At 40.3% G+C, this 27,493-nt stretch overlaps 1 protein-coding gene across 14 annotated transcripts in view; it reads left to right on the forward strand.

Moving 5' to 3' along the window:
• Positions 1–27,493, forward strand: part of rbfox1 (RNA binding fox-1 homolog 1) — a 365,339-nt gene that overhangs the window by 305,775 nt on the left and 32,071 nt on the right. For 13 of the 14 annotated variants that reach the window (XR_007881838.1, XR_007881839.1, XM_051386964.1 and 10 more), the window contains 5 exons: positions 14,156–14,302; positions 14,464–14,517; positions 17,626–17,718; positions 22,895–22,955; positions 24,449–24,502. Coding sequence is in view for 12 of the 14 variants with exons in the window: in XM_051386964.1 (XP_051242924.1) it covers positions 14,156–14,302; positions 14,464–14,517; positions 17,626–17,718; positions 22,895–22,955; positions 24,449–24,502 (409 nt within the window). In the remaining 2 variants the exon portion in view is untranslated. The remainder of the gene's footprint in view (positions 1–14,155; positions 14,303–14,463; positions 14,518–17,625; positions 17,719–22,894; positions 22,956–24,448; positions 24,503–27,493) is intronic. The other variant, XM_051386968.1, reaches the window with a different exon arrangement.

Consider the following 27,493-nt stretch of genomic DNA (forward strand, 5'->3'; position numbering starts at 1 on the left):
AATATGGGCATGTGGGTACAGTAAATAGAAAACAATTATGAAAAAGGAAGAAGTAAATTAATCTCCTGCAACAAGACAAGCAGTATCCAGATGAGAATAAATACAGAGCATACAAACACAGCAAGGCTACAAGGTGCTCGTTAGACAGTGAGCACTTAAAACAAAGTCACAGAGACCAGCTAGGCTGATCTGGGAAATCCACGAAGCAAGGAGGATGACAGCGTGGGCCCAATATGCTGCAAGTAAGGGTCCCATACCTTATAGAAAGCATCTATTTTGGAGTTAAGCATGCACGTGATGTATATTCACTAGGAACGCAGTCCATAACAATGTTGTGCCATGATTTTTTTGTCGGAGCAACATTCTTAATCCAGAAGAGTAGGACATTCTTTCTAGCAGCAAAAGACGCTTTAACATTTAAGCTGGCAGGTTTATTTGTTGTGTTGCTTGTTTTTCAAGCGACAACAGTTTCCCAAACCACCTGTGTTGTCTTCCTAATGTCTGGCATTGAGGGTTTACCATGCTGTGTCCTTAGTACGACGTGTGCATACACATGGATGCAGGTTCTGCAAAAACAAGGACTTAAAAAAGGTGTTTTCTTCTATGCCTGGTGCATTCTTACCCTTGAAGCACACATGGTTCAGATGTTTAAAATAATTTCTGGCATTTTCACGTCTAGAATGTTTAATTAGGGAGGCTGCAACCATTGCTGAGATCTCATCAGGGCTTGACGGAGCTCTTTGTAGTAATTTCTGACACTGGGAGGTTGAGACTATATAAACTTGTGCACCGCTTTTGAACTGGTCTTCCATACAAGTGTAACTTTCTCCCTTTGGGTTGCATGGAGCAAGTCAATTAGATTGTGATCTAACTCCCTAAAGTATTCATCAATAGGGTGATTGCAGCTGTCTGGAAAGGTTCCATATCTTTAGCTATAAGCTCAAGCACTTCAAGGCGGGGACACTGTGAGGTGGGGCGGGAGGAGCCAGGGATCAAACCAACAACCTTCCGATTAGTGGACAACCCGCTCTGCCTCTGAGCCACAGCTGCCCTCAGCTAGCAAGGCTGTAGACATTTGTGTCACTTGCTACAGTTCTCTTTGGTACAGACAGCAGCTGAATATCTGCTAGAAGATAAGCTACATATTTCTTCAACGTCTGATTCGGGGAAGTCAGGTAGATATTACAGTCAGGGGACTGACTTTGCCGTCCTGCCAATGGGGTGGTCAACCGCCTGCCACATTGCTAGCTACCACAAGCCCACCTGCTCATCCTGCAGAGATCCTTCCGTCTCAGTGTGGTAAGCCCTGTCAGGCTCTGTCTGGTTTTCTCCACTAGCCACCACGGCACCAGGTTGACCTCCATCCTCAAGGCAGGTGCAAGGCTATTCCATCTCACCTCCTCAACGCGCTGTTGGTTCCTGTTGCTGTAATTCAATTCAATTCAATTCAATTTTATTTGTATAGTGCCAATTCATAACAGAAGTTATCTCAGGACACTTTTCAAATAGAGCAGGTCTAGACCGAACTCCTTATAACAATGTAATGCTGTGGACTATCCTGTAGACACTCCTGGGGTGCATATTGCTTCTTCTTACCCTGGACACCTTGTGCTTTTGGTCACAAGCCAATGCTATCTTTGTGCTAGCACTCTACAAACAAGCCAACCCTAGCTCTGTGCTAGCGCTCTCCATTCAGGAAATGCAGCTTCTGAACTCCGCCTCAGATCTTCATAAACTTAACAACATCCGACCGGACTGCATACACATTCTCAAAGAAAGAGGATTTCTAGACATCGCCATCCTACACACAGAGGCTCTGGTCATTTGTTTACCTACAACTTCACGTCCCCTAATTTCTTACTGTTTTTTTCTCTTGTACAGTGTTTTTATTTATTATTTCCTACTCTTACTGTTTTTATACTGTTTTTTTTTCTATCCACTTTGCTGCTGTAACATTGGAATTTCCCCATTGTGGGACAAATAAAGGAATATCTTATCTTATATCTTATCTTAACTCCATCCCATCCCTCTGGTCTCATCTCGCCGCAACTTCTGCATTACGTCATCAGAACAAACAGCATGTGAATCTGTCCAATCTCCATCTCCTTCCTCGGTCCTCACAACCCATCACAAAGCAACATCACCTTAAACTGGCCTTGCTCAACACTCGTTCACTCAACAATAGAAGCCCCATTCTGAATGAGTTTATAATAATGTTATATAACAATAACCTAGATTTCCTCTGCCTCACGGAAACCTGGCACAAACCCCTGGACTATTTCTCACTAAACCAGAGCACTCCGACAGAATACACATACATTGATAAACCTCGCCCTGAGGGCCGGGGGGTGGTGTTTCTGCCATCTGCAGAAAGGACATTAAAAAAATCTTAATTTCCATTCCTGCTGCTCATTCTTTGGAACACCTTGTCTTCAAACTCTCTGGTCCCACTCCCCTGGTCACAGCTGTTATCTTCCACCACCCCCAAACCAAACCCCTCATTTCTTCCTGACCTCTCTGATTTCCTGACCCAACTATGTGCCATTTTACCCTCTGTTCTCCTCATAGGTGACTTCAATATCCGCATTGATAACTCTGACTGTATATCTGCCACAGATTTCCTGGAACTGCTACAATGCTTCAACTTCACTCAGCACATCAGCTTCCCCACCCACAGCCATGGTCACATACATCAACTTTTCACCCTTATCCCAAAAGACAAACGCAAGATATCCTTTAGAAATCTTAAATCTCTATCCCCCGCTGCTCTTTCAGCCTTGCTTGCCAGTAAAATATCTGCCTCCCCTCCCCTACTGTCTGATAATACCGCCCATCTTGTCAACTATTATAATAAAACACTCTCCTCTTGTCTCCACCAGCTCGCTCCCATTAAAACCAAAACAGTCTTGTTCCGCTTAAACTGGCTGCTGTCACCACCAACCTCAAAAAATCTGGTCTTAACCTTAACACAATAAGCAGTTTCTGGCCCATCTCCAATCTTCCCTTTCTGTCAGAAATGCTGGAAAGTGTTGTTACCTCCCAACTCAAAGCCCACCTCATTTCCAACGACCTGTTTGAACCATTTCAATCCAGTTTCCGTTCACAACACAGCACAGAAACAGACCTCCTCCTCTCCGCAGACTCTGGTCACCTCAATATTCTCATCTTCCTGGACCTCACTGCAGCCTTTGACACTATCAACCACACCATTCTTCTCTCCTACCTTGAGTCCTCCCTCAACATCACTGGTGCTGCCCTCTCCTGGCTAAGGTCGTATCTCACACACAGACAGCAGGTCATCAATATCAACAACTGCACCACCTCCTCCGCCTGCTGCCCTGTCCCAAGGCGTCCCCAAGGGTTTGATGCTCGGTCCTCTCCTGTTTATCCAACAACAACTTCTGTCTCACCATTGACAGCACCACTCTGTCCCCCTCCCCACACATCCACAAGTCATCTTCGACAACAACCTCTCCTTTGAACACCATGTCAAAACAAATCACCAGAACTGCCTTCTTCCACCTGAAAAACATTGCACGCCTCCGGCCCTCACTCTCCTCTTCTGCTGCTAAAACCCTCATCCATGCTTTCATCACATGCATGATAGACTACTGTAACAGCATCTTGTATGGTACATCCTCCAAAGTCCATCATAAACTTCAGTACATTCAGAACTCTGCAGCTCGCCAGAACACACAAATTTGCTATTACTTGAGTGTACATTGTCCATTCGGCTCCAAACCTCACTTGTCTGATAAGAGTCCCGCCCTGAACACATCCATGTGATTCACCTAGTGGTGAAAGGAAATGTCTTTTTTATACTTTAATGTATATCTTCCAGCAGAGTGACCCGATCCAGCTGAAATTCGGTCAGAATTCCCTTAGGATGATGACGATGACATCTTATGACTCTTAAGAATTTTGTAGAACTAGGTTGCCATGGTGACATGGCGAAAATCAGCTTTTGTGTTAACATTTCAACAATTTTTGGGGGGCTAAACATGCCCAAAAACTCATGAAACTTTGCACAAATGTAGTCGTGGCGAATGCTTATGTATTGTCTTGGTCCCGTAGATAAGCGTCACAAAATTGCTTAGCCCCAGAATCAACCCCCAAAGACACGTAAGACCGACATGTACGAACATTGGTACGCATGTGTATCATGATCGGACAAGCAAAAAAGCCTGTTGGACCCATAACCGAAACCCAACAGGAAGTCGGCCTTTTGGAATTTTATGGTCATTTTCTGCAATTTTTTCACGTTGTATTTGAACGAACTCCTCCGAGGGAATTTATAGGATCAACTTCAATATTGGTCAGTACAGTCAAAAAACATTGCTGATTAAAAGTTGTGCTATTTGTGAGTTTACGTCGAACGGCGTGCCACTGGCGTCAAATTTCGAAGATTCGCCATAAAACAGGAAGTACTTATAACTTCAGTGTACAATGTCCAATCTCCACTAAACTTCACGTTTGATAAGAGTCCTGCCCTGAACATGTCTACATGACAATATTCAGATATAGTAATAGCGCCACCTACTGGTAACAGGAAGTAAGCGCTGCGTGGTGATTTTTATCCAATTTACACAAAATTTCCATGTTGTTGTCCACACGTATTACGCCGGCACGGATGCGGCCGCAGCACACCCTGAGTTGCGTGGAGTGCAAGGGCCCGTTCATCGCTGCTTGCAGCTTTAATTATTATTATTACTACTATTATTGTTATTATTATTATTATTATTCTCTCTTTCTCTGCGGAGAAGAAGCAAAAGAAGCAAACATTTCAAGCAAGTGGAAGGCTTTGGAGTTCTGCATAGGAGAGGCTTGTATAAACACAAGCATTGTAAAACACACAATGTACAATCTAACTCAAAACGCTTAGCTAAAGGAAAAAGGTGTGTGTGCGTGCCAGAAAAGGTGTGTGTCCTTTGTCCTCTGACCAGATGATTCAGCTGAGCATGAAACGTGTTGGTGAGAGATAAAGAGCATGGAGTGGCGGGAGTTTGATTTCCTTCTCCTCGTGTGTGTGCTGAGGTTTAAAGCCAAATTAGGTATATATTTATGTGTGTGAGTGCTGCTCCGGTAAAGTCAGCTGGCAGACTTTCTCTTTAAAGCTGCAAATACTTGTTGACTCCTGTCAGTGCACTGACCAGGGATCGCAAGAATAGGCAGACTCTTGTGCCATGCTTTAATCCTTTGTGAGGAAAAAAGCTTATCACCCAATGTGGGCGAACGAGGTGAGCGAGAGTTACACCACACCACCGAGTTCATGTTTAAAGGTCCCCTTTAGGAAGGAAGGTAGCAGTATTTTCTACACAGAAATAGTGAAATAGTAGTGACAGAATGAACTGAAATGTACTGATCTTATGTTTAGTTCATTGAACAATCAACTGTATCCAAGATGGTGGCATGTGCACAGTCTCTCCTGAATTAGCAAATTAGTAGCTATTTGTTTCAAATCTATTCACTCGGGACATCATTGCATGTCTACAGGTAACAAGAACTTTTGGAGGGTGTACACAAAGCGAAGAGAAAAGGGCTAGGCTAAGCTAACTAGCTAGCACCTTACCAATGTGTGGTCTCTGGAGAACAAAAACAATGAGCAACAGATCAGCACTCACAAAAGAATCATGGACTGGCAACATTATGATTTTCACAGAAACATGGCTCAACAGCGGCATTCCCAACTGTGCAATTGAACGAAACACTACAACCTCAGGGAGGATTTAAAAGCGGACTGTGTGCTTATGTAAACAAAGCTTGACACTGCTACGATTGAGAGTCACTGCTCTGCTAAACCAGAATATCTTTATAATTAGGTTTAGGTTTCTATCAGCCCATTTTGCCATGCTCATAGTGGACCCCTAGAAAAAACAACATTTATCGCCACGACTGACATGTGCACGGCGTTTCATGAGTTTTCGAGCATGTTGCGGCCTCCAGAAATGCGCCCTAATAATACATTTTACAGAGAGTTGACTGTTGTGACTGCAACATCCCACAGGTGCTAATAGTAAACTTGAATGAACATGAAAAAGCTGCATGCTGCTATGAGCCAACAAAAGAACTGCACGCCTGGAGACAACCTTAATCATCGCAGATGACTTCAATCACTCCAACCTGAAGACTGCACTTCCCAAATTCCACCAATATGTCTCCTGACAAGACCATGGCTCATGTTTATACCAACATGGCTGAAGCATACAGAGCCATTCCCCTCCCCCACCCAAAACAGTTTGACCACCTCTCTCTGTTTTTACTCCCCAAGTTCACACCAGTCATCAAATGTGTGAAACCTTCAGTGAGAACAGTTAAAGTGTGGCCAGAGGGAGCAGATTCTGTACTACAACAGCAGTTAGAACTCACAGACTGGAGTTTGCCACTCAGGCCACCCTGGACTCACACACGGACATTGGTTTGTGTACCTCCTACATCCTGGATTATACCAACATTAAAATCAGGAGTGTCAACCATCCTCAAACAGATTACAATGTTCCCAAATCAGAAGCAGACTGTGGTCCGCCTACTTCTGAAGGCATAACACCACTTTCCAAACAAGGGACATGCAGGACTACAGTTCAGCCAGGGCTAACCTGAAGAGGGGCATCAAGTGGGCCGAACACAGCCAAAAGCTAAGGATTGAGGAGCACTTCAACAGCATCCAGATTTAATGCACACTTTGAATGGGACAACCAGGAAGTGGCCATCAAGGCTGTGCTCCCCGCAGACCACCAGTCCATTACACTCTCCCCCATCAACATGTGTGCTGCACTGAGTAGGTTGAACAGAGTATGAAGGACGCCATCTTCACTGCGCTACACTCTACCCTTTCCCACCTGGACAATAGTAACAACTATGTAAGAATGCTGGTTATCGACTTCAGTTCAACATTCAACACCATCATCACCTCTAAACTCATCAGCAAACACAGTGATCTTGGCATCAAAACCTCCCTCTGCAACTGGATACTGGACTTCCTAACCAACAGACCCCAGTTTGACCCACAAGCTCATTGTGGAGTTTAGGAAGAACAAAGGCGGCATCCCCATCCCTATCAATGGAACAGAGGTTGAATGTGTGACCAGCTTTAAGTTTCTGCGTGTCCACATCTTCGAGGACCTCTGTTGGACTATTTATACTTCAACCTGGTTCACCAGCATTTCTTGTCCCTAAGGAGACTAAATATAGTCCATCTGTCTCCTCAGATTCCTTGTGAACTTTTAATACTGCACCATTAAGAACATCCATACCAACTACATCTAAGTATGGCTTAGCAACTGCTCTGTCTCATACTGGAAATCCCTGCAGAGGGTGGTGAGAACTGCCCAGTGCATCACTGCTTCCCACCATTGAGGCTGTCCAGGGCAAGTGGTGTCTGTGAAGGGCATGCAGCATCGTCAGACATAGAGTTATGTTTGCCCTCTTCCCATCTAGGAACAGAACAGTTAGAACAGCTTGTTCAACTCAGCTGTCAACTTGGTGAACCACCATTCCCCGGGCCCCCATGCACCTTCCTCCTGTACATTTTCACTGTACTTACTTTTACTTTTTACTTACTGTATACATCTGACCTATTGCATATTTATTGTACTGTCTATACTGTATATATCTATCTATAGCGTATTCATACCATACCCGCAGCTGTTTATTCTGTACTGTTTATCTGCACTTTATATTGTCCTTACTGTAACTGCTGTCTAGCGTACTCATATCACACTGTTCATACAGCCAGTAGAGTTCATACTGTATACATCTTAGTATATTCATATCTACCCCTTTTTAAGTTCAGCAGTCATTAAGTCTGTTGGTGCTTGGATTTTGAAAGTCCCAAACGAAATCTGCACTTCACTTAATCAGCTTACCACAAACCAACCAACACAAAGTGAACCAGGCAAATGACCTGCTTTGCCCAGATCCAGCCTCGCCAGTCATGAGATGAAGACCATTAGACAGTCAAGGTTCCATCCATGATAAACACCTGGCTTGTTTGGCAAAATGTGTGAGTTGACACGTGTTGAATCTTAACTCAGAGGTGTACTTATCTGCATGTTAAAAGTAAAGTGTCCTGTCTTGATTTAGTGGAAAAGAAAATCAAGACGATAACCTGACTCCACCAGAAAGCCACTATGTTAGCAGTTACAGTTTACAGCTAGTAATTTCAAAGCTAGAACATCACCTTACCAGCTCTCCTTTAATCTTTTGAACTCTTTCATAATCTGCTTCATCAGAAATGTAGGTCTCTATAGGTGCTAGGTGCTGAGAGTGTAGATTTCTTTGCTGAAACCCTCAAGTTATTCTACCAGAAGAAAGAATGAGAGAAAGAAGGCATGTTTGCAGCAAGAAGACTGCATACTGTACATCTGGAAGTCTCATCAGCTCTCCCCCTTAGCCAGTCTGTCTGCTGCACTCCTTCCCCCACACCATCAAACCTCCTTCTCACTGCTTTATTTCTCTCTTCTTTTCAGCCACGTCTACTCTCTGTCTCTGTATGTGTGGGACTGGCTCTTTCTCTCACTCCTGCATGCTTCAGCTGCTTGCCCCAACAGTGAATCTTATCACCAATAAACCATGACGGCAACAATAACAGAAGATACTGACAGCAGCTATCATATTTGGTGATTTTATGTACATTATACTTTTTTTTCAATTGTATTATATACTTATAACGCATTAGAGGACAGAGTCAATACAATAAGAAGAGGCCGAAGAGCAGGCTGGATAATATGATGAAAATGTTTTGGTATTTTTCTAATCAATAATAGGATCACATTTTTCTATGAAATAAACTTCAGACCTAGTTTTGAAACACAATCAAAGCATTCAAATTTGGTGCTGTATGTATGTTTAAATATCTGACAACCCTTTATACTGTAATTTCGACTACAGCACTTGCTTGTCACTTGCTATTGGAGTTAATGTTAATCTCACAGATTAAGGGGACAAGCTACTCTACAGCCCCAAATACCCAATCCTAGAGGTCCCGATTCATAGCTTTTAAAGCAACACTATGTAAAATGTGTGCGGTAATTGTGTGGTAAATATGGACAGCTGTACGTTTGTTATGATTTCATTACTTATGATTAAAAACTAGCGAGTCGACAACTTTGCTAACACATAAGCCAGCTAATATTACCGACTAGCCAAACAGCAAGAAAGCCAGCTCGCCGTCTGTCCGCAGTTTTTTATTTCACAAACCAACCACTAAAAGCCAGTCCCACATTTACTCTTGTTCGGAGGCTTCTCTCTCATTTTCTCTTCTTAGCTTCCTCCATCAACATCCTCTTAGGTCTCATCGCCTCTGCCATGTCTGCAGAGGCTGCTGAGCCCGGTTACTTTGCCCGCTGGCCTGGCTCCTGTTCTGGCAAGACAGGGGCTCCACTAGCCGTCAGCATTCCCACTGGTTGACCTGGTTGCATTGTGTGCTGCAGATATGTATTAATTCAACTTTCAAATTTCAATTGCATTTCAAATTTAACCCATTACTGGAAACAATCTTGTACAAAAACTTGCATTTGCAAGTTTTGCAACTGGATGGACCCAGTCGTGTACATTTTTGTGGCTGGAGGTGGCAATCGACCACTCTCGGCCTCTCTCTCTCTCTCTCTCTCTCTCTCTCTCTCTCTCTCATGTGTGTGCTGTGTAGGAATCCTGGAAGAATGACCTCATCTAGTCGGAGTGTTTATAGAGCAACGTCAGCCTCCTGTCTCCCCTCACTGTGAGCCCCACAGTGTGTGCAGTGAAAGAGAGAGGGGGAATTAAGAAAGGGATAGAGAAAATTTATTTTAATAGACTTGCAATCAAACAATTATTCAGGCATATAGAGAAATGCAACATATATTTCCATCCAGCCGCACAAAATTGTCAATTTAGAAAAGTGACATGGGTAAAAGTGTAAGGGAAAAAAAGGAATGAGAAAGTCGCTTGATTCTTTGTTTGTTTGGGGACTGAAATTCTCAATAGAAAAACTGTATTTGCCCTATGATACATGTGCAGCATTCCACGTTTAAGAGAACCTAATGGATTGATTCCTATCAGATACAAATGCTATTTTATGGAATATGTTCATGCTCCCCAAAGGAAGAGCCTTTTCCATTTATTACCAAAAACCTTTAACTCTTTTGTAATCTATGGGCTGATTACCATAAATTTGCTGAAAAATCTTCTCATAGCAGATGAACCACATCTGAGTTTAAAGATTCAATAGCCTTAATTCTAATAACACCCTTAGAACTCACACTTTTCCACCTCACTGGTGAGGCTGATGAGATTGGGATTGTCCATCAGCCAGTCTGCCTACTTCTTTAGTCCAGAGTGAAATATTTGATGAATTGCTGGGTTTGGTACAGACATTTATGTTCCCCAGATAATGTACCTCCAACAGGTCAACATTGTAACCGTCAAACTAATTTATATTTTATAATAACCTTTTCTTTAGTGCAAATTAGTAAGTGTTAGCAGCTTTCAGTTAAACTAAATGGGTTACCATGGTAAACATGATGTGGCAAAAATGGTGAACGGTCTTGAGCAGCCCAGTCAAGAACGTGCCCATCTGACCTAGCAGGTGATGTAGTATAAAAAGTCCACTTATGGAGGTGGTGGGGTGGATTGATTGCTGAAACAATCACAGGACTTTCATCTGGGAGGCCGTTGTGTCCCATTTGAAACCAAAAGTGGACATTGACTTCTTTTAAGTTATGTAGCCTACATAAGTTTGATTACGTTTGGTACACAATGTAGGCCTACCTTATGATCATTACATAAGCATTACCAAATAGTTTTTGTGTCACGTCACCCATTGGTTTGTGGAGTATCGTTTTGAAGCTTTGAGTGTGAGCATGTTGGTTTTTCTGAGCCTGCTTCAGCTACGTACTGCAGGTTGAGCTGCCCTCATTAGCTGCGCAGTTTCAACTCGTCCGTAGCAGGAAACAATAGTGGCTCTCCTGGTAACACATGTTCTTGTATTACAGATAACAGTATGCTAAAATATGTTTGTGAAAAGATTTGAGGAGTTAATTCACTATATGAACATCATGCTCTATGGAAGAAGACTTGAAACTAGAGACCTAGACCATAAACTCATTAGGACACTGTTTACTGAGATAATGATGTCTTTAGTTCTGTGTTTTATGTATCTTTTTATATTCTGTTTACTTTCTTTTTCCCTTTCTGTCTTAACCTCTTATATTCATAAAAGCACTTCTAGGGACCGGTATTGCAAATTAGCATATGCTACAAACCTTATGATACTTGAGAAAAGTGAGTAGGCTCGTTTTTCCATATGACATATGACTCCTATCATACTTCTTTTTTGCAGCCTAGACAGCTGCCACCTGCTGGAGATTATAAGGAATTGCAGGTTTAAGACACTTGTGCGTTGGCTTCACTTTACAGGCCTTAGAATCTCTATCCACTCATTTATATTTTATCAGTGGCTTAAACCTAACCAAAGTGTGGCAATTTCACAACATTAACCATATAAGATGTATTATTTATTTACATTATTATTTACTGACTTGACCACAGAGACCCAAAGTGAAACCTTGGGCATCATATTTTGAACTGGAGAGGAAGTGTCAGTATTTGATGAGTTGGGAGTGAGTGTAGCCTCACAGAGCTACTAGCGTTGTTGCAGGCTCTTAGTCTTGTCACACACAAGATATATCATAATGTAATGGGCAGATTACCATGCTCCTGATTGGATGAACCCTTTCGGTTTTAATAATATGAATTTAACTCTGGCACCACCTGCAGGGTACTTACATTTTTAGGCCCTTAACTCAAGATCCATTTTGGATTTTTTTCCAGAGCTTATATTGTGTGGTCTACCCAATATGTTCACATCTGTATGTATGTAGAGAACTTTGCTGCTCTAGTAAGGCTTTGACTTTTACTTCTTTTCTTTTTTTAAGCAGCCTTTTCCCTTACTTCCCATTATTCTCCAAGTTACATTTTATTGTCGCTCCTCTTAAAACCTGATTTTAACCATCATCTCTGTTTGATATCTCCAATATGTCTGAAACCACTCTGCATTCAGCCCGGCCTGGCCTCACATATCACTTTCTGATGCCAAAAGGGATGAGATGAGATGCTTTGTCTCACAGTTTGTTTGTTTTATTTCTCCACTGCGAGTGTAGGCGGATGTCGCCACCGACGAGGAGCTCTGCACAGATGGCAGTCGCTGCTGTGTGTGTACACTCCTTTCCATATGTGTCGGTATATACCTAGGTGTTGTGTGGAAGACTTGCAGTCTGCTGGCCTTATGCTGCTTCTTTTCAAGCTCACACACCCACACAAACACACGCACACAAACACACACACACACACACACACACACACACACATACACAGGGTGTATTTTTAGCTGTCTTGGAGCCTGGGACTGTTGGTGAGCAAAAGAAAGGGAAAGGAAGAGTGGAAAACATTGTCTTTCTTGTAGGATTTTAGTATGTTACGCTTGGATATGGCAGCAGTCTCCATTCTCTTAACTTTCTCACATATTTTTGTATATTGCATATTAATACTATTTAAGGCTAGGTAGCTAGGTAGGTAGTTAGGTAGGTAAGGTAGCTAGGTAGATAGCTAGGTAGGTAGCGAGGTAGGTAAGTTAGGTAGGCATTGCACTGGAACAGTAAATATACATATAACACTAGAAAAGAGTAAAAAACTAAAAATATCTGTTGAATAAATAAATAACAAATGAACTAGCTTTAGCTATTTTTTAATTTCCATTGGACAAACAAATTGTGGACTGTGAAAGAGTTAAATGTTATGAGAGCAAAAATGAGAACATTGGTGAATCCCAGAAATGAATGTGTACTAACAAAATAAGATAAAATCTGAAGACAGTTATGTGTGTTGTGTTGGATTGCATTGTAGCCTGTCTCTATACAGGGGTATTATTTATGAACAAGTCTTTGATGAATTAGCTCTAAAGCCAGCAAAGAGAGGCACCAACACACTTGCAGTATAACACAGTCTGTGGAGTCCTCTCTTGTGTTTAACAGCCATTGATCTCACTCACACTGAGAGCTAAAGGACAAACACAGACTGCCGCTGGTACTCTGTATGTGCATGAGCATCTATTATGTCTCAGTGTTTGCATATTTTAACTCTTTCCAGTTTCCTTTTTGTCTCATGCAGTATTTATAACTTCTCTCTAATTCATGGGCTCTAAGGATCTGTGGTCTGATGATGTGTTGTCACAATGTGAGTTATTAATGTGAGTAACTAACCTGACATTAAAAAGCAACTTAGCTACCCGTTTTTTCTTGACCGAACCCTTTCCTATATTCAGAAAATGCAGTCAGATCCAGACTATGCAACATATTTCTAAATTTTTTGGGGTCTACACTACTGGTTCCCAACCTGGAACGGTAAAGACCTGAACACAAGAGCCTTCACTCTCTGATAAACTGCCTTATCCAGTTTAAAACAACCAAAGAGCTAATAGAAAAATGAGAAGAAAACACTGAATTTGTCCAAAAAGAAGCCTATTAAGTATGTACGATTGCTAAACATTTAATATAATGCAGACAGAGAATTGGATAAAAAGTTACAAAAAATATCAGGAAAACTATTCACAGGTAAATAATCTGCTAAAATCTATCAAAAATTCAGGTTATTGTGTTTTTATTGTGGACTCATTGTACAGTTTATCAGTTGTTCTCTTCTGTTATTGTTATACATTTTCTATATATTTTTATATATATATATATATTTTTATACAGTTTACTCAATGATAGAAAAGGGCTCCCTTAAGAAAAGAGCTACCACTGGTCTGGACAACAGAATCACTGGTTTTCTCTAGGAAACAGGAAAACTATTACAATTATTAAGTCTATATAATAAAGTGCTTGTTGTATCATTTACTAACTCAAAAGACATTTATTTAGTACTCCAATAGGATTAGTTTGAGTGCCGAGCCGCAGAAAAGAGCATGTTTAAAATCAAATGGTTCATCCTCAGGGGAGCATAACCAGCAGGGGGCATGACTTTTTGCAAATCCCCAGACCAGTTCAAAAGATTAGTCTGTGCTATACAGACAATACACAGATGATTTTATTGTCACGCAAGCTTCATCATTTTATGTTAAAGGATGTCACAAATATTGCCTTTGTACGCCTTTCATTTCATATTGCGTTTCTGTGTTTTGCAGCAGACAGATGATGCTGCCCAGACGGACAGTCAGCCACCAACACAGACTGTACCTGAAAGCACAGACAGCAAGGCCCAGCCCAAGAGACTTCATGTCTCCAACATCCCCTTCAGGTTCAGAGACCCAGACCTCAGGCAAATGTTTGGCGTAAGTAAAATACCTGGCTATTTCTAAAATTTTAGAAATCCCAGGTAGATTATTTTAATACGACAGTTGCGTTAACAAAATAAAAATTGTATTGAACTGATGACAAAGAACATTTAAAGAGAAAATCCATCACTCAGCATTTGTTTTTTGTTTCTTTGCAGCAATTTGGCAAAATCTTAGATGTGGAAATCATCTTCAACGAGCGCGGTTCGAAGGTACATGATGTTTCTGTTTTTTCTAAGTGTGTCTCTTAAATGGTTTTATTTTACTTTTGTAGTAGTAGAAGTGTTTCAGACTCTCCTGCTCCAGAAGTGTCAAATCAACACATAAGATTACATTTGGGGAACAGATTTAGTCTACTTATTTGTGTTTGATCCGTGACCTTCCTGTACCGAACATACAGAAATGAAATTGATATTATATATTATACATGATATTCATTACACTTTTGGTAGTGTCCCTTCATTATTGTATCCTCAAAACGCAATAGGCCTATTTTAATACAGTTTTTGCAAAGTTTGAAGTCTGAAGGCAATGCACTTGGGAGTTCACAAGAGCAAAGTTAGGCTCAGGTGATTGGTTTTACCTCAAATATACATTGCAGTAATGATAACAGCTGCACAGTTATGTTTAAATTCAAGTGATTATTGTACACCATACATCTCTAGAGCAGTAGTTTCCAACCTTTTTCTATCATTGAGTATACTAAGTGAAATATTTTATGGATATTTCATATTATTGTCAATGCATAACAACAACAGTACAGACCAAACAGTGAACACAATAACTGCAGGAAGTTTGTGCACAACAAGCAATTTGGATGAATTTTAGGCAAATCATTTCCAAAATATTGATCAGAGATGGGTTTTCCTGATATTTTTAGGAACTTGTTATCCCGTTCTGTTTGAATTATATATTGTTTCATACATATGTGCCCATATCCTATTTAGATCTTAAATAATAATGCAAACGAAAGAAATAAAATAAATTAGTTTTCTTCATAGAAATGACCTATAAAAATCAAGAAGGCCTTGTGATCTCCTGTGAAGCTTTGGCAACCCCTAGTGGGACTCTGGACTCCTAGATTGGAAACAAGTGATTTAGAATGCCAGCTCCAGAGATAATCAACTTGCCTGCAAGCCCTCACCTTTCTAAAAACATTGTTGCAGCATTGTTGCATTGTTGCAGTAGGTATCATTTTGAGAAACGGGCTGCATATTTGAAATCCAAATGGTTTCTGTCTTACCTAAAAACAATCCCAAATTAAATCTGGGGGCACAAAAACATTTGCTGAACAACAATTATAACACTTGTGTATTTACAGTAGATGTCCTCCAGCATGTGCAAGTCAGGTTTTAAAGCATCCTCGATTAACTGGCTAAAGCAAGAACACTTTGGGGCATTTGTAGTTGGGCCACAACTGATGAGTTTCAAACGTTTATGAGAATATAAGTTCCCCTAACCCTAACCCTTATTGAGAAAGGTCTGATATTGTAATCTGACAAAACAAAATGCTAAACTACATAGATAGATATGTGCAGTCAATAATATAGTCACTGATACATAAATATAGTTTCTTTTAAAGTCCTTCAGCTCCTGCAGTTTTTAGAATAAGATTATTTTTGTTGCTTTGCTTCCCGTTATTACTGTAGTATTTTTTCTGACTGCTGATGAAATGCTATAAAGAAATTAATTTTCCCTTCATTCTTTTGGTGGATTTAATTTCACCTATTATAAACGTCACCAAAGGAATCTATTTCCCGTACTATTTTGCAATATGGGGACATTGCAGTAAATGATTCATTGTATGCAATTGTCATAACCCCTGATATAAAAACAGGCATTTATTATTGAGGCATGGTATTAACGCCCAAGGCTTGAATTTACTGGGACAGTGTAGGTAATGAATGGGAGAAAACAAAAGAAGTTGACACAGTTGTGAATAAAGCGTCTTACAAACTGTACTGAAATAGTTTCATTGTTCACATTGACTTAAAAATATTGACTTTGTTTTCTTTTCTTACTTTAGATAATTAATGTTCTATATAAATTCAAATGACCATTAACTAAACCCCTACCCCAAACAGCAATTGTCCAGTCACTGCTTAGCAACTGTACCAACGGACAGCAGGCCTACGAAGCTTCATATTTCTGAACAAGACAAAGTGGTATACATGGGTCTTTACGACCTGCAGTTGATTCTTTGCATTACTTCCAAGGCCTCTGTTTTAATAAATCAATGCTATTGGTCACTCTTTACTTCTGTCCATGTTTTTTTTTTTTTTTTTTACGAATATTCAACTAATTAAAAGTATTAACCATCTTTACCAACTTTGACAACGCAGTGTTCAATCATTGTAAAATCACAGGGGTTTTGTCCTTACCTGAAAAGTAAGGGCTTTGGACATAGTCCGCGTGACAGCAGCGCTATATTATTTTGTGTTCCAGGTCATGTGAGTAAAGCTCCCAGTGGAACATACACTGCATGGGAACTGGTCCTGGATGCTATATCACAGTACAGGCTAACTTTAGCATCTCTGTCCTGCTGCTGAAAATGTACACACCCAAGTATTCCAGCCAAACTCGATGTTGTGCCTGAAAGATGCAGCTTTGGCTTCAGTCTTTTAGCTTGCAATCAAGCTGCACATTTAAGACAAATAAGCAGGGTTCCCATTTCAAAAGGAATCAGCCAACGACAGAGATTTCAACCAACAAAGCAAAGCAAAGCAAAGTTAAATTTCAGCCAGCAAAATCAACGTTCACTTAGCATGAGAAGCCTGCTTTTGCCTATTTCTGTCCTCAATCTGCAGGAACCCGGTGTAGTAGAAACAGAATTATGAAAAATAAATAATAATAATAAGTTGCCCTAAACCCCTCTAGCAAATTCAATTTTTGGACCTCTGTATTTCTAAACCCCTACGTCCAGCAATGCTCGTGAGGTACTTACATTTCTGTAACTGCGTGTAAACACGCAAAGGAAGCAGCATTGTTATTGTTGTTAAAAAAAAGACAAAAAATGTATCAGGGTTATGGTTATGTTGTGTTTAGGGTTAGGGTTGTGCTGAATTAGGGTACTGGCACCAATTAAGGCACTGCCTAAGGGAGCAGGGCTTTGCAAAGGGTCAGTTTCCTCTGATCAATTAATTTTCTTTTTTTACAGACCTGTGTAATATTATTGGATATTGGTTAATATGGAATACTCAAGCATAATATTGTGTTATCTACTATTCTCTTTTTGATGCAAGTTGTTCACTGTAATGTTGAGTGTAATATGTCAGAAATAATTTGCATGTTGTTCTTGCCTCTTTCCGTCCTGCATGCAGGGTTTTGGGTTCGTAACGTTCGAGCATAGCGTGGACGCCGACAGGGCCAGAGAGAAATTACATGGCACCGTGGTAGAAGGCCGTAAAATAGAGGTGCATGTTCTCAAATATTTCTTTCGACTTGTTCCTTCTTCCTGTCCTCCTTTTCCTCTCTGTGGGTATGTTTGTGTATTTATGTGTGCGTTTGTGTGTGCGAGTGTGACAGTCTACCGCCACATCCCACCTTGCCATCTTCCTCATGACATCACACTGTCAAGTCATCCAAGCCTCATCATTTCCCTTTCCTTGTGCAGTTTTATTAACCAAATAAATGTCGCCATATAACTAGTCCAACATTATTGTATGTGAGAGACTTTTCTGGTTTTATTATTTCTTAGTTTACTTTTTTTCCCCCTTTTTTCTTTTTTACTTGATTTTGACTGTTAAGGAAATGTACCTTACCAAAAGTTTAAAAGTGGAAATCATTTTTCACATTCTCCTGTGTTAGAGAAGGTGCATATATTATTTTGGAGTTTGGCCATGAATGTTTGAAAGAAAAGATGTTCTTATATATGTTTAATGAAGAAGGGAGCTTTTCCTCCAATAAATCCTAAAAACCTTACCCATCCACAGACAGAGGAAGTACTTAGGGATTTGTTGACACCTGGAGAGCGAAATGCAAGGTTCACAACTAACATGATTCAGTAGAATGACAAAACCTAAGTGATATTTCAATGTCTTCACTCAGAGGAACCACCAGTCTTCAAGCATAACTCTGTCCATTTTTGACCCTGTATCAGCATTTTAATATTTTAATAGATTTGAATGCCTTAAATCATGATTGCTGTCGATAGATTTTTCCACCAAACATCCAACAGCATCTATATCATCCACATTCCCACCGTGGACCATATTGTCGAGTCTACACAGTCCATACTAAAATCTGGACCATGTGAAATCTACTACATGGGCTGCACTTTGGAAGGGACTGTGGCATGGGTTGGGCAGAACTGGCACTGGCTTAATAATCACAGGTTAAGGCTTTAAAGAGCCTTTGGATCACTTTGGATTTTGCTCCCATGTATCACACTGCAGTTGCAGTCTTCCATTGCCAATCCTTCATACTATACAATGTTTCCTGCCTATTCCCATGGAGAAATGGGGCCCATTTGAGTTGGCCAGTTGGACCCCACCTAACACCCAGTGTAATCCTGCATAAAGCCCATGAGGGCAATTGACATGGGGCCATCATGGAGCCCAGAGACAATCCGATATAGCCCATTTTACAGCCCATGTAATACCCACATACAAATGTTGGCTGGGTTATACCTACATCTAAAAATAATTCATTCATATGATTAGACACCTGACAAAGGCTATAATACCCTGGCACCACAGCAAGCTTCCTTCATCAATAGATCCATCCTTCCATTTTCAATCGCTTATTCTATTTCTGAGGGATTTCCATGCCTGATGGGATATGTAATCCCTCCAGTGTTTTCTGGGTCTTCCCTGTAGTCTCCTCCCAGCTGGACCTCCCCTGAATACCTCCACAGGAATGAAGAATGGCCAGGATCCACCTCAACTAGTTCAGTTTGAGGCAAGGAGAGGACGTTTCTCTTGAACTCCCTGCAGAGTTCCTCACTTCATGTCTAAGGGTCTGCCCAGCCACCCTGCAACGATGGTCAGCTTTTATTATATTCTAGGCATAGATTTAGTGATAAATAGACAGTTTTAATGGATTGATGATATATTTCCTCAAAAAGCATGACATACTTGAACTCCTTCACTTCATGCAGTGACTAAAGTCATTTTTATCTTGCTAACAAATATCAGTAAAATTCCTACCAGACTGTCTTGCACTGTACATCTGTCCCCATGGTGACAAATTTGCCCGTTCAGTCATTTATAACAAATTGCTTTAGTACATTCTTTCTTTTTGTTTCTTCTATTCCCAAAAATCACTGCAAAGATCTCATCAATTCAATTCAATTCAGTTTTATTTGTATAGCGCCAATTCATAACAGGAGTTATCTCAGGACACTTTTCAAATAGAGCAGGTCTAGACCGAACTCCTTATAGCATTATCATCACCATCCAGCCAAAGCAGTTTGTCAGTTGTTTTTTCAGTTGACCAAATGTCTCCTTTTTTTCCTACACAAAGACAACAAATGTTTTACGTAAACATGTAGATTATGTATTAAAGCCCTTCATCATTCACTTCTGTGTTGCATACCATCCAAGTGCAGACAAACTAAAGCTCAATTCAGCTCAAGAGGATTCACTTTCACAACCCCCTCCCCTCAGTACATCCAGACCCACTGAAGAGCCAAAAGCCAAACTGGGCAATTATATCTCTAGCAAGCTTGACACTTAAAAAAGTACAGGCTTCTGCTTCAACCGTATTCTGTAGCAGGAAGCTTCCACAAGAGCATACTGGATTCTAAGGTTTAGTCCAAGGCCTGGTAGCTTATCTTTTCATGTCAAGCTTTTCTTGCCTTCCTACCTGTGGCGACACCAACGGCACACTTTCATGCCTCTCTACACATTAAGATCTCCCAATCACCCCATACTCCCATTACATTCTCACACAGGAAACTGCAATTCCCTTTCTACATAATAGTTGTAGTTATAGGAAAAATTTGAACTTTTCAGATACCACATCCATGACTTTAAAGATTTATCAGAGCTTAAAACACTGAAAAACGCTTTATAATACTACTACTGAGAGACAGGATTTTGCAACTCTGGAAACTTACAACAGCAGCAACTATTTTATCTTTCATTACCACAAACGCAAGTTGCACAGTACAAATACTACTTTTTTGTTACAGAGTAATCTACCAGAAATGTATTTGATTGGCCACAACAGCAACTTACAGGATCGCATTACAGTCCTGCAAAACATGAGCCAGGTTGAACCTTTTTTTCCTGACAACTCTGCAACTTTTGCCAGAGCCCTCTGCAATGGCACCACTGCAAGTTTTTTACTGCAGGGCTGAAAGTTGGTCTAAACACACTTTGACCAGCAACCTATCGTGTTTGTTGACAGCTCTGCCTACATGAGAGTTAGATGTCATCCAAATAATGCATCCAGGTAGACAAACTATCAGGCCAAGGTATTCCCTCAAAACCCCATTGCAAGATCTTCTCTTTGAAATTCCCTCTGGATTGTTTTTGCTGACATATTAATAATCTCAGATACAAAACCACAAAACCCACGTGAATTCTGATCTGTTTTATGTAACAGACTCAGTGGCCTTACATTCACAATTACAAAAATGTCCTTCTAGATCTATTAAGTTTGATCATCTTATTTGATGTAACGTGGCTTTGTGGAGTTTTGGAGTCTTGACTTCTTTGGCTCTCTCAAAGCTGAAAACGTCAACTCCTCTCAGTCACCATCCACCTGCTCAGCTCTCTGCAATGCACTACAGAACTTTTACGGTACCGTCACACATATGTGAATGCAGGCGAGTGACCATCGCCTGCCAAGGCGAAATGTGGGCAGTGCAGGATTTGCCGGTTTGTAGTTTGTTTAAGGGGTCAACCACACACGTGTATTTACTATTGGTGGGAGTCAACACAAAGCTGAAATACAAATCTGCTTTGCTACTGGAAGCAAAGTTTTTGTTTTTGCCTTCGCTTGCATAGAACGGAACAAGTGGCCAATATTTGCCAATGTTGATTTCACATATGTGTGACTGTGCCCTCATCCTTGTATTTTATCTTAACTAGTTTACACTTTCATACTGTCAACTACAGGGTTTTACACTAATTCATGTAGCAAAGTAGTAATGTAGTGAAGTAGAGTGCCACAACAATTCTTTGGCAAAGAAGTGCTCTACCAATGGCCCAGGTGACACCAACAATGTATATATATATGAGATAAATATGGTTTTAGATTAAATTCATTTACATATTTTTGTGTTGGATCAATGAAAAAGCATTCTCTGGTTGCTTTGAGACACTGTTAGGGTGGTTCTTTAGGACTCTATTTGAAAGCTGAGTCAATATGCCATTATTTCTCTTGTGAAGCAAACTAGATTAGTTTTTGGTCCACATCAGTCAGTATGATGGATAAAGACAGCTTGTTTGGACAAAATGGTCGGAGTTATGCTTTAAGAAACCAGATAGCTGCTCATATAGAGAGTGCTGAAAGAGAGGGTTTGTGCAGTGGAATGATTGCAAAGTTTTCTTGGCCACCTGAGTAAGATGCTGCTTATTCCTTTCTCATCCCCTCCTCCCCCACCATCCTTCCAACGGTAGCTTGTTTAGGGCCCCATCCAACACAGTTACAACGGTAACAGTACACAAACAAGTGGGCGGGGCCTAAAGGTTTGGGAATGGTAAGTGTGGGCGAGCAAGCCATTCTGCCAGCATTTCCTCTCTCTCTTCCTCTCTCTTTGGAACGTTTGCAACGCTAAAACTCACGTGACATTTCTTTTTGAATTGTGGTTGAGTTGATGCTGTATATTGACATACATATTTTCTTGCGTGTCGGCGTGCGTGTCCATTCACTAAGTGTTCTCCTGGAGCTGCGTGTGCGAGCAATACTGACTGAGATATGAATTCGTTTGCACATCTATCTGAGATTGTTGGAAACCCATTTATTGATTTATTTTATTTTACTTTGGAAGAAAATGCACCCTTTTTTAATTTACCCTGTTAGCTGTTGTTTGAATTTGGAATGATTTGATTGGTTGATTGACTGACTTGGTTGGTTTCTTTGAGTACATCTATTTTATTTGATCTTAATAATTATTCTTGCAATGAATCCGAGAGGCTGTTGTCTGAGTGTGAATGCTTTGTGTTGCTTTCGTCACAACAGTTCTTCTCACGTTTTAAGGTTGACTTGATGTTGCATAATGCTCCCAACATATTCTCTTCTACCCTTCCCCCAATGACATTTTCTTTGTGTTTTTTTTTCCTCCTCCTCCCACCGCATGCATCTATACATTTACAAAACATAATTTTGCCAAGTGCATCTGTTGTTTCTTTACTTTTGTCTGTATGTTATTGAAATGTCACTATAATTGGGGAGAGCATGCTGGAAAACGTCAGATAGAAAATATGCAAATGAGAAAGAAATCTGATTTGTTTTGGATGTTTTTAAGTGTTTCTGAATGCAATTTCGAAAACACACAAATGACATGGGTGTTTGCCATAATACAGTGTACTGCTTTCTTTGTTTATTACATTAGAAAACAATGCATGCAGATTTACACTAAAAAATATAGCATTTACATATAAGTGTCATGACTCATGGAATTCTCTTTATCTGCTGTAGGTCAACAATGCAACAGCCCGAGTAATGACAAATAAGAAGACTGTCAACCCATATGCAAATGGTGAGGCCAATGTAATTTTTCTTGTTTTGTTGTTTTGCAAGATTGAATCAATCAGCCCAGATTTAATGCAGCTGACCCTTCAATATCAGTGAAAACCGATCTCTAGAAATGTATCTAAATTAATTACAAATCTAAATCACAAAATACGTTTGCATAAGGATTCACTCCCTTTAATAACACATACGGAAAATCGTTGGTGCAGTCAATGGATTTTAGAAGTCACATAATTAGTGAAATGGAGATCATCTGTATGTAGTGTAGTTTGTTCATTATGGTATAACCAGACCTGTATCTGAATACAGCTGTACCTGGAGGGCAAAACATTAAGTAAATTTTTATGGTGAAAAAAAACACCATAAAAACAGAGGAACATTCAACCAAACCAACCAAAAAGGTGATTGAAAGCTTGAAGTCAGGGCATGGATACAAGAAGATGTCCAAGTGACTCTTAAATCAATTAAATAAATCATTAATGTAAAGAGAAACAAAAATCTGCCAACAACAAGCCATCCCCAAAAACTGAGCGATGGAGCAATAAGGAGACCGAGTCAGAATACCGAGGCCCAAACTCATTAAATACTGACACTCGCATTATTCTGGACACGCAGGGCTCCTCGATCGCACTTGTAGGAAGTGAGACACAGAAATGCCATAAAGAAGCCGATCAATTTTCAAAATAAAATCCTGCGTGCAGACTCCGGATCGAATTTCATGCTACATAAACATTGTGGCACCAGACAGGAACGTCAGTAGATTGAAAGAAATTTTAGGCGGAGAAACACACTGTTTTGTATCCTTTTTAAGGACAAAATACACAACTAATGTTACTAAACGTATGGCAGGCAACATGCTCCACCTCTGAAATTCTCTCAATGGTCAAGTCGTGCCTGGTGGAATTCTGGTGTTAGTCTTGTTGTAACTTAACTCATAATTGGGACTAAAAGTCAGGATGTTACATCCTTTGCGAAATTGATTTTTTAACGTCCCCCAACTGTTTGGAAGTGTATTAGTAAATCACTGCAGTACCACTTTAACCAAATGCTTTTAGTTGCCTAGACTAGAGGCAGCTGTCACACGCGTGAGACGCCACATGCTGCTGAGGCGGCCTATGTGAATAGGGTGTTACAGATATGTTCGATATAAACATTTTATGTTGCCATTAACAATTTCACAGATATGTTCCATTTAACTGTTTTGTTGTTGTGTCTTTAAAATGTAATCTAGGCAAACAAATTAGCAATTGAAAATTAGCTGAATGTTAATTTGTGTCAGACAATATAAAATGTCTTGGTAAACAACATTTTAAGGAGGTATAAACTCAAAGCTAAAAAGGTTCATTCTTTTGGTAAAAAATTCATGTGACCTTTGTTCTAAATATCTGAAAACATTCCTAGGGAGATGGAAGTTTATTCAGAACATACAGGGCGTGTGAACTAACGCAATAAAACACTGTTCCTGTCTGTGTCTTTCTCCTGCTGTCAATCTTGTTTCAGGCTGGAAGTTAAATCCAGTGGTCAGCGCTGTCTACAGCCCAGAATTCTATGCAGGTAGGAGGACATGCCCTTCTCCATCTGTCACCATCTCCTTTGTCATTATCTTCCTCCTCCTCATTCGTTTTGTTCTTTAGTTTCTTCGACATCTTCATTTTCTCTTTCTCCTCACTCCCCCCTCCTTCAATGTAACCTTCCTCACCTCTCCCTGTCCCTCTTTCTTCCAAGCAACATGCAACCAGGCAAAGTCTGTTTATAGCCCGAGAACTATGCTGAGTCGCACAAATGGGACAACAGACTGTCATTTCTGCTGCAAAACAAACGTTCCGCCACCCACAAGCCTTCTTCAATCTTGGCCATCCCGGTATTCACCTCTCCCAACCCTTTGGGGCCCCCACCCTGTCATTATCCATGGCCATTAAGGTGAAAAATACTTGGATTTAGTGATAAGAGACAGATAAAAGAGTGTTGCAGGGGATAGGTGGAGTGAATGAAAGCAAAGGACAAGAGAGAAGGAAATCTAATTGTCCATTTCTGCAAGGACATTAAAAGGTATGAAATATATTTTGTAAATTAAAATCAATATTTTCAATTTCTCCAGACAGACGTTTGCCTAATTCACCCCCACGTTCTTTTAATTACAAAATGGCTTTGTATTGATTTACTTTTGTTTCACCTTTCAAGTACCCAAAATGCCATTGGGTATTTGTGTGTAAGTGTTTTACGTGTACATATGCAAGGAGTGTACAAGCTTTTCAGGTCTGTTTTGAATTAGCAATTTGGCCTATTATGTTATTAATAGGTTAGGACTGCAGCCATTCAGGATAGAGGTTGGGACCTGTTCTCATGGTTAATTAGTTCAGATGTTTAGATAGCAGTGCAGATTAAGATTCACAAGGCAGAGTTGAAGATTCACCAAATTAGCAGATTTCTTTGTCTGTACTTCCTCTTTGTCTGTAAAATCTGTAAAAAAATATCATATAGCCAGATTTAGTTTGCTTGCTTTTATAAACTGTATTTCTCAAAATGTTGTTCTTCTCTGGTTGTAGAAATGCAAAAGCATTCTAGAGGAATGGGTCTTGAGATAGTGTCCACGCTTAGTGATAATACCACCAATTCTCAAACCAGTCTCCTAGAAACGATTTTTATACTACTACATGGTTTTGCCTGTTGATTATTGGTAGTATACAGTGCACAATCAATACCAATATCAGTATTATTTTCTAGTAATTAATTTTCTGGTCAAAGTTTGGGAACTATTGGTCTGTTTGAAGAAATTAATTTGGGCTCTGACAGGATATAAATAGAGTTGTTCCAATTCTGCCTAAAATGTGTTATCGGATATTTGCAAGTACTCATGTCTGTGTACCAATCCGATACCACATAATTTATTAGCCCCAAAACCAGACCCTGCTACTAGTGTTTGTTTGCTATTTTTTCCCCAGACATCATTTGCACAACAAGAGGAGATTGCCTCTCAGGAAATATAAACAGGTCATCTTGAACGTCTCAGTATCTTTCGGACAGTAGTTTTTATAGCTGTTCTGAAGAGTCAAACTTGTGAGGGCAAGTGGTGAATAGTGCAAATGTGGCGCACAACGGTATTCATGTTATTCAATTAAATTCAATTCAATTTTATTTGTATGGCGCCAATTCTTAACAGAAGTTATCTCAGGACACTTTTCAAATAGAGCAGGTCTAGACCGACCCAACAGTACCACCATGAGCAAGCACTTGGCAACGGGGGCAAGGAAAAACTGCCTTTTAAGAGGCAGAAACCTAGGACAGACCCTTCGGCTCTAGGTAGGCCTCGTTATAGCATTCTATGTGACAAAAGAAAAACATAGTTGTGTGAAGGACGATAAAATAGAGATTAAAGGTGGGTTCAGCATTTTAACAAACACTAAATACTGTAATTGTTATGAGATAACGGTTTAGGTTAGAAAGAAAACTATTTGCTGACAGTATGAAGCCTTATGGTTTGACTTGCCCTGATGGACTTGAGACTTGACTTGGGATTTGTGAAAACAGACATGATACATGACTTGAACTTGCCCCTCAGCTGTGGCATTAACCCAAACATGTTATTTCTGTATTTTTTTATAATAATAGAGCAGGTCTAGACCGAACTCCTTATAACATTATTTACAGAGACCCAACAGTTCCCACCATGAGCAAGTACTTGGCAAAAGCAGAAACCTAGGACAGACCCCTCAGCTCTAGGTTGGTGGTCGTCTGCCTCGACCAGTTGGGGTGTGAGAGAGAGAGAGAGAGAGAGAGAGAGAGAGAGAGTGTTGCGGTGAGAGAGACAGACAGACAGACAGGTGCACAGCAACAACAGCAGCAACAACTACACTAATAGAAGTGACTGATGATGATGAACATGAAGAAGATGATGACGACAGCAACGACAGGGGACAATGAGCAGTGATTATAGTAATAATAGTAACTGTAGTAATAATAATAGTAATAATAATAATAATAACACTAATGTCAGTGATATTAGCAATGCCAGCCACCATGGCACCATGGCAGCAGGCTCCACCAGGATCCATGAGAACCTGCGAGATGAGAAAGCACAAGAACTCTGGGGAAGAAGTGAAGTTAGTAACATGCATTAATGGGACATGAATGAGTGCAGAAAGAGAGGGAGAGGAAGAGAGGAGTTCAGTGCATCATGGGAAATCCCCATAGTCTAGGCCTATAGCAGCTTTTTGAGACTATAGGAACCACAAGTAGCCCTGCTTTCAGAGAACGCAGTGTTCTAGAGGGGTAATAGGGTACTATGAGCTCTTTAAGATATGAAGGGGCCTGACCATGAAGAGCTTTGTTGGTGAGGAGGAAGATTTTAAATTATTTTCTAAATTTTACAGGGAGCCAGTGTAGAGACGCTAATACAGGAGAGATATAATCTCTTTTCCTAGTTCCTGTCAGTACTTGTGCTTCAGCGTTCTGAATTAATTGGAGCGTCTTTATGGACTTATTGGGGCAACCTGATAATAAGGAATTGCAGTAATTCAGCCTTGAAGTAACAAATGCATGGATTAC

Source organism: Dicentrarchus labrax, unplaced genomic scaffold, assembly GCF_905237075.1.
Source record: "Dicentrarchus labrax unplaced genomic scaffold, dlabrax2021, whole genome shotgun sequence".
NCBI classification, from domain to species: Eukaryota; Metazoa; Chordata; class Actinopteri; family Moronidae; genus Dicentrarchus; species Dicentrarchus labrax.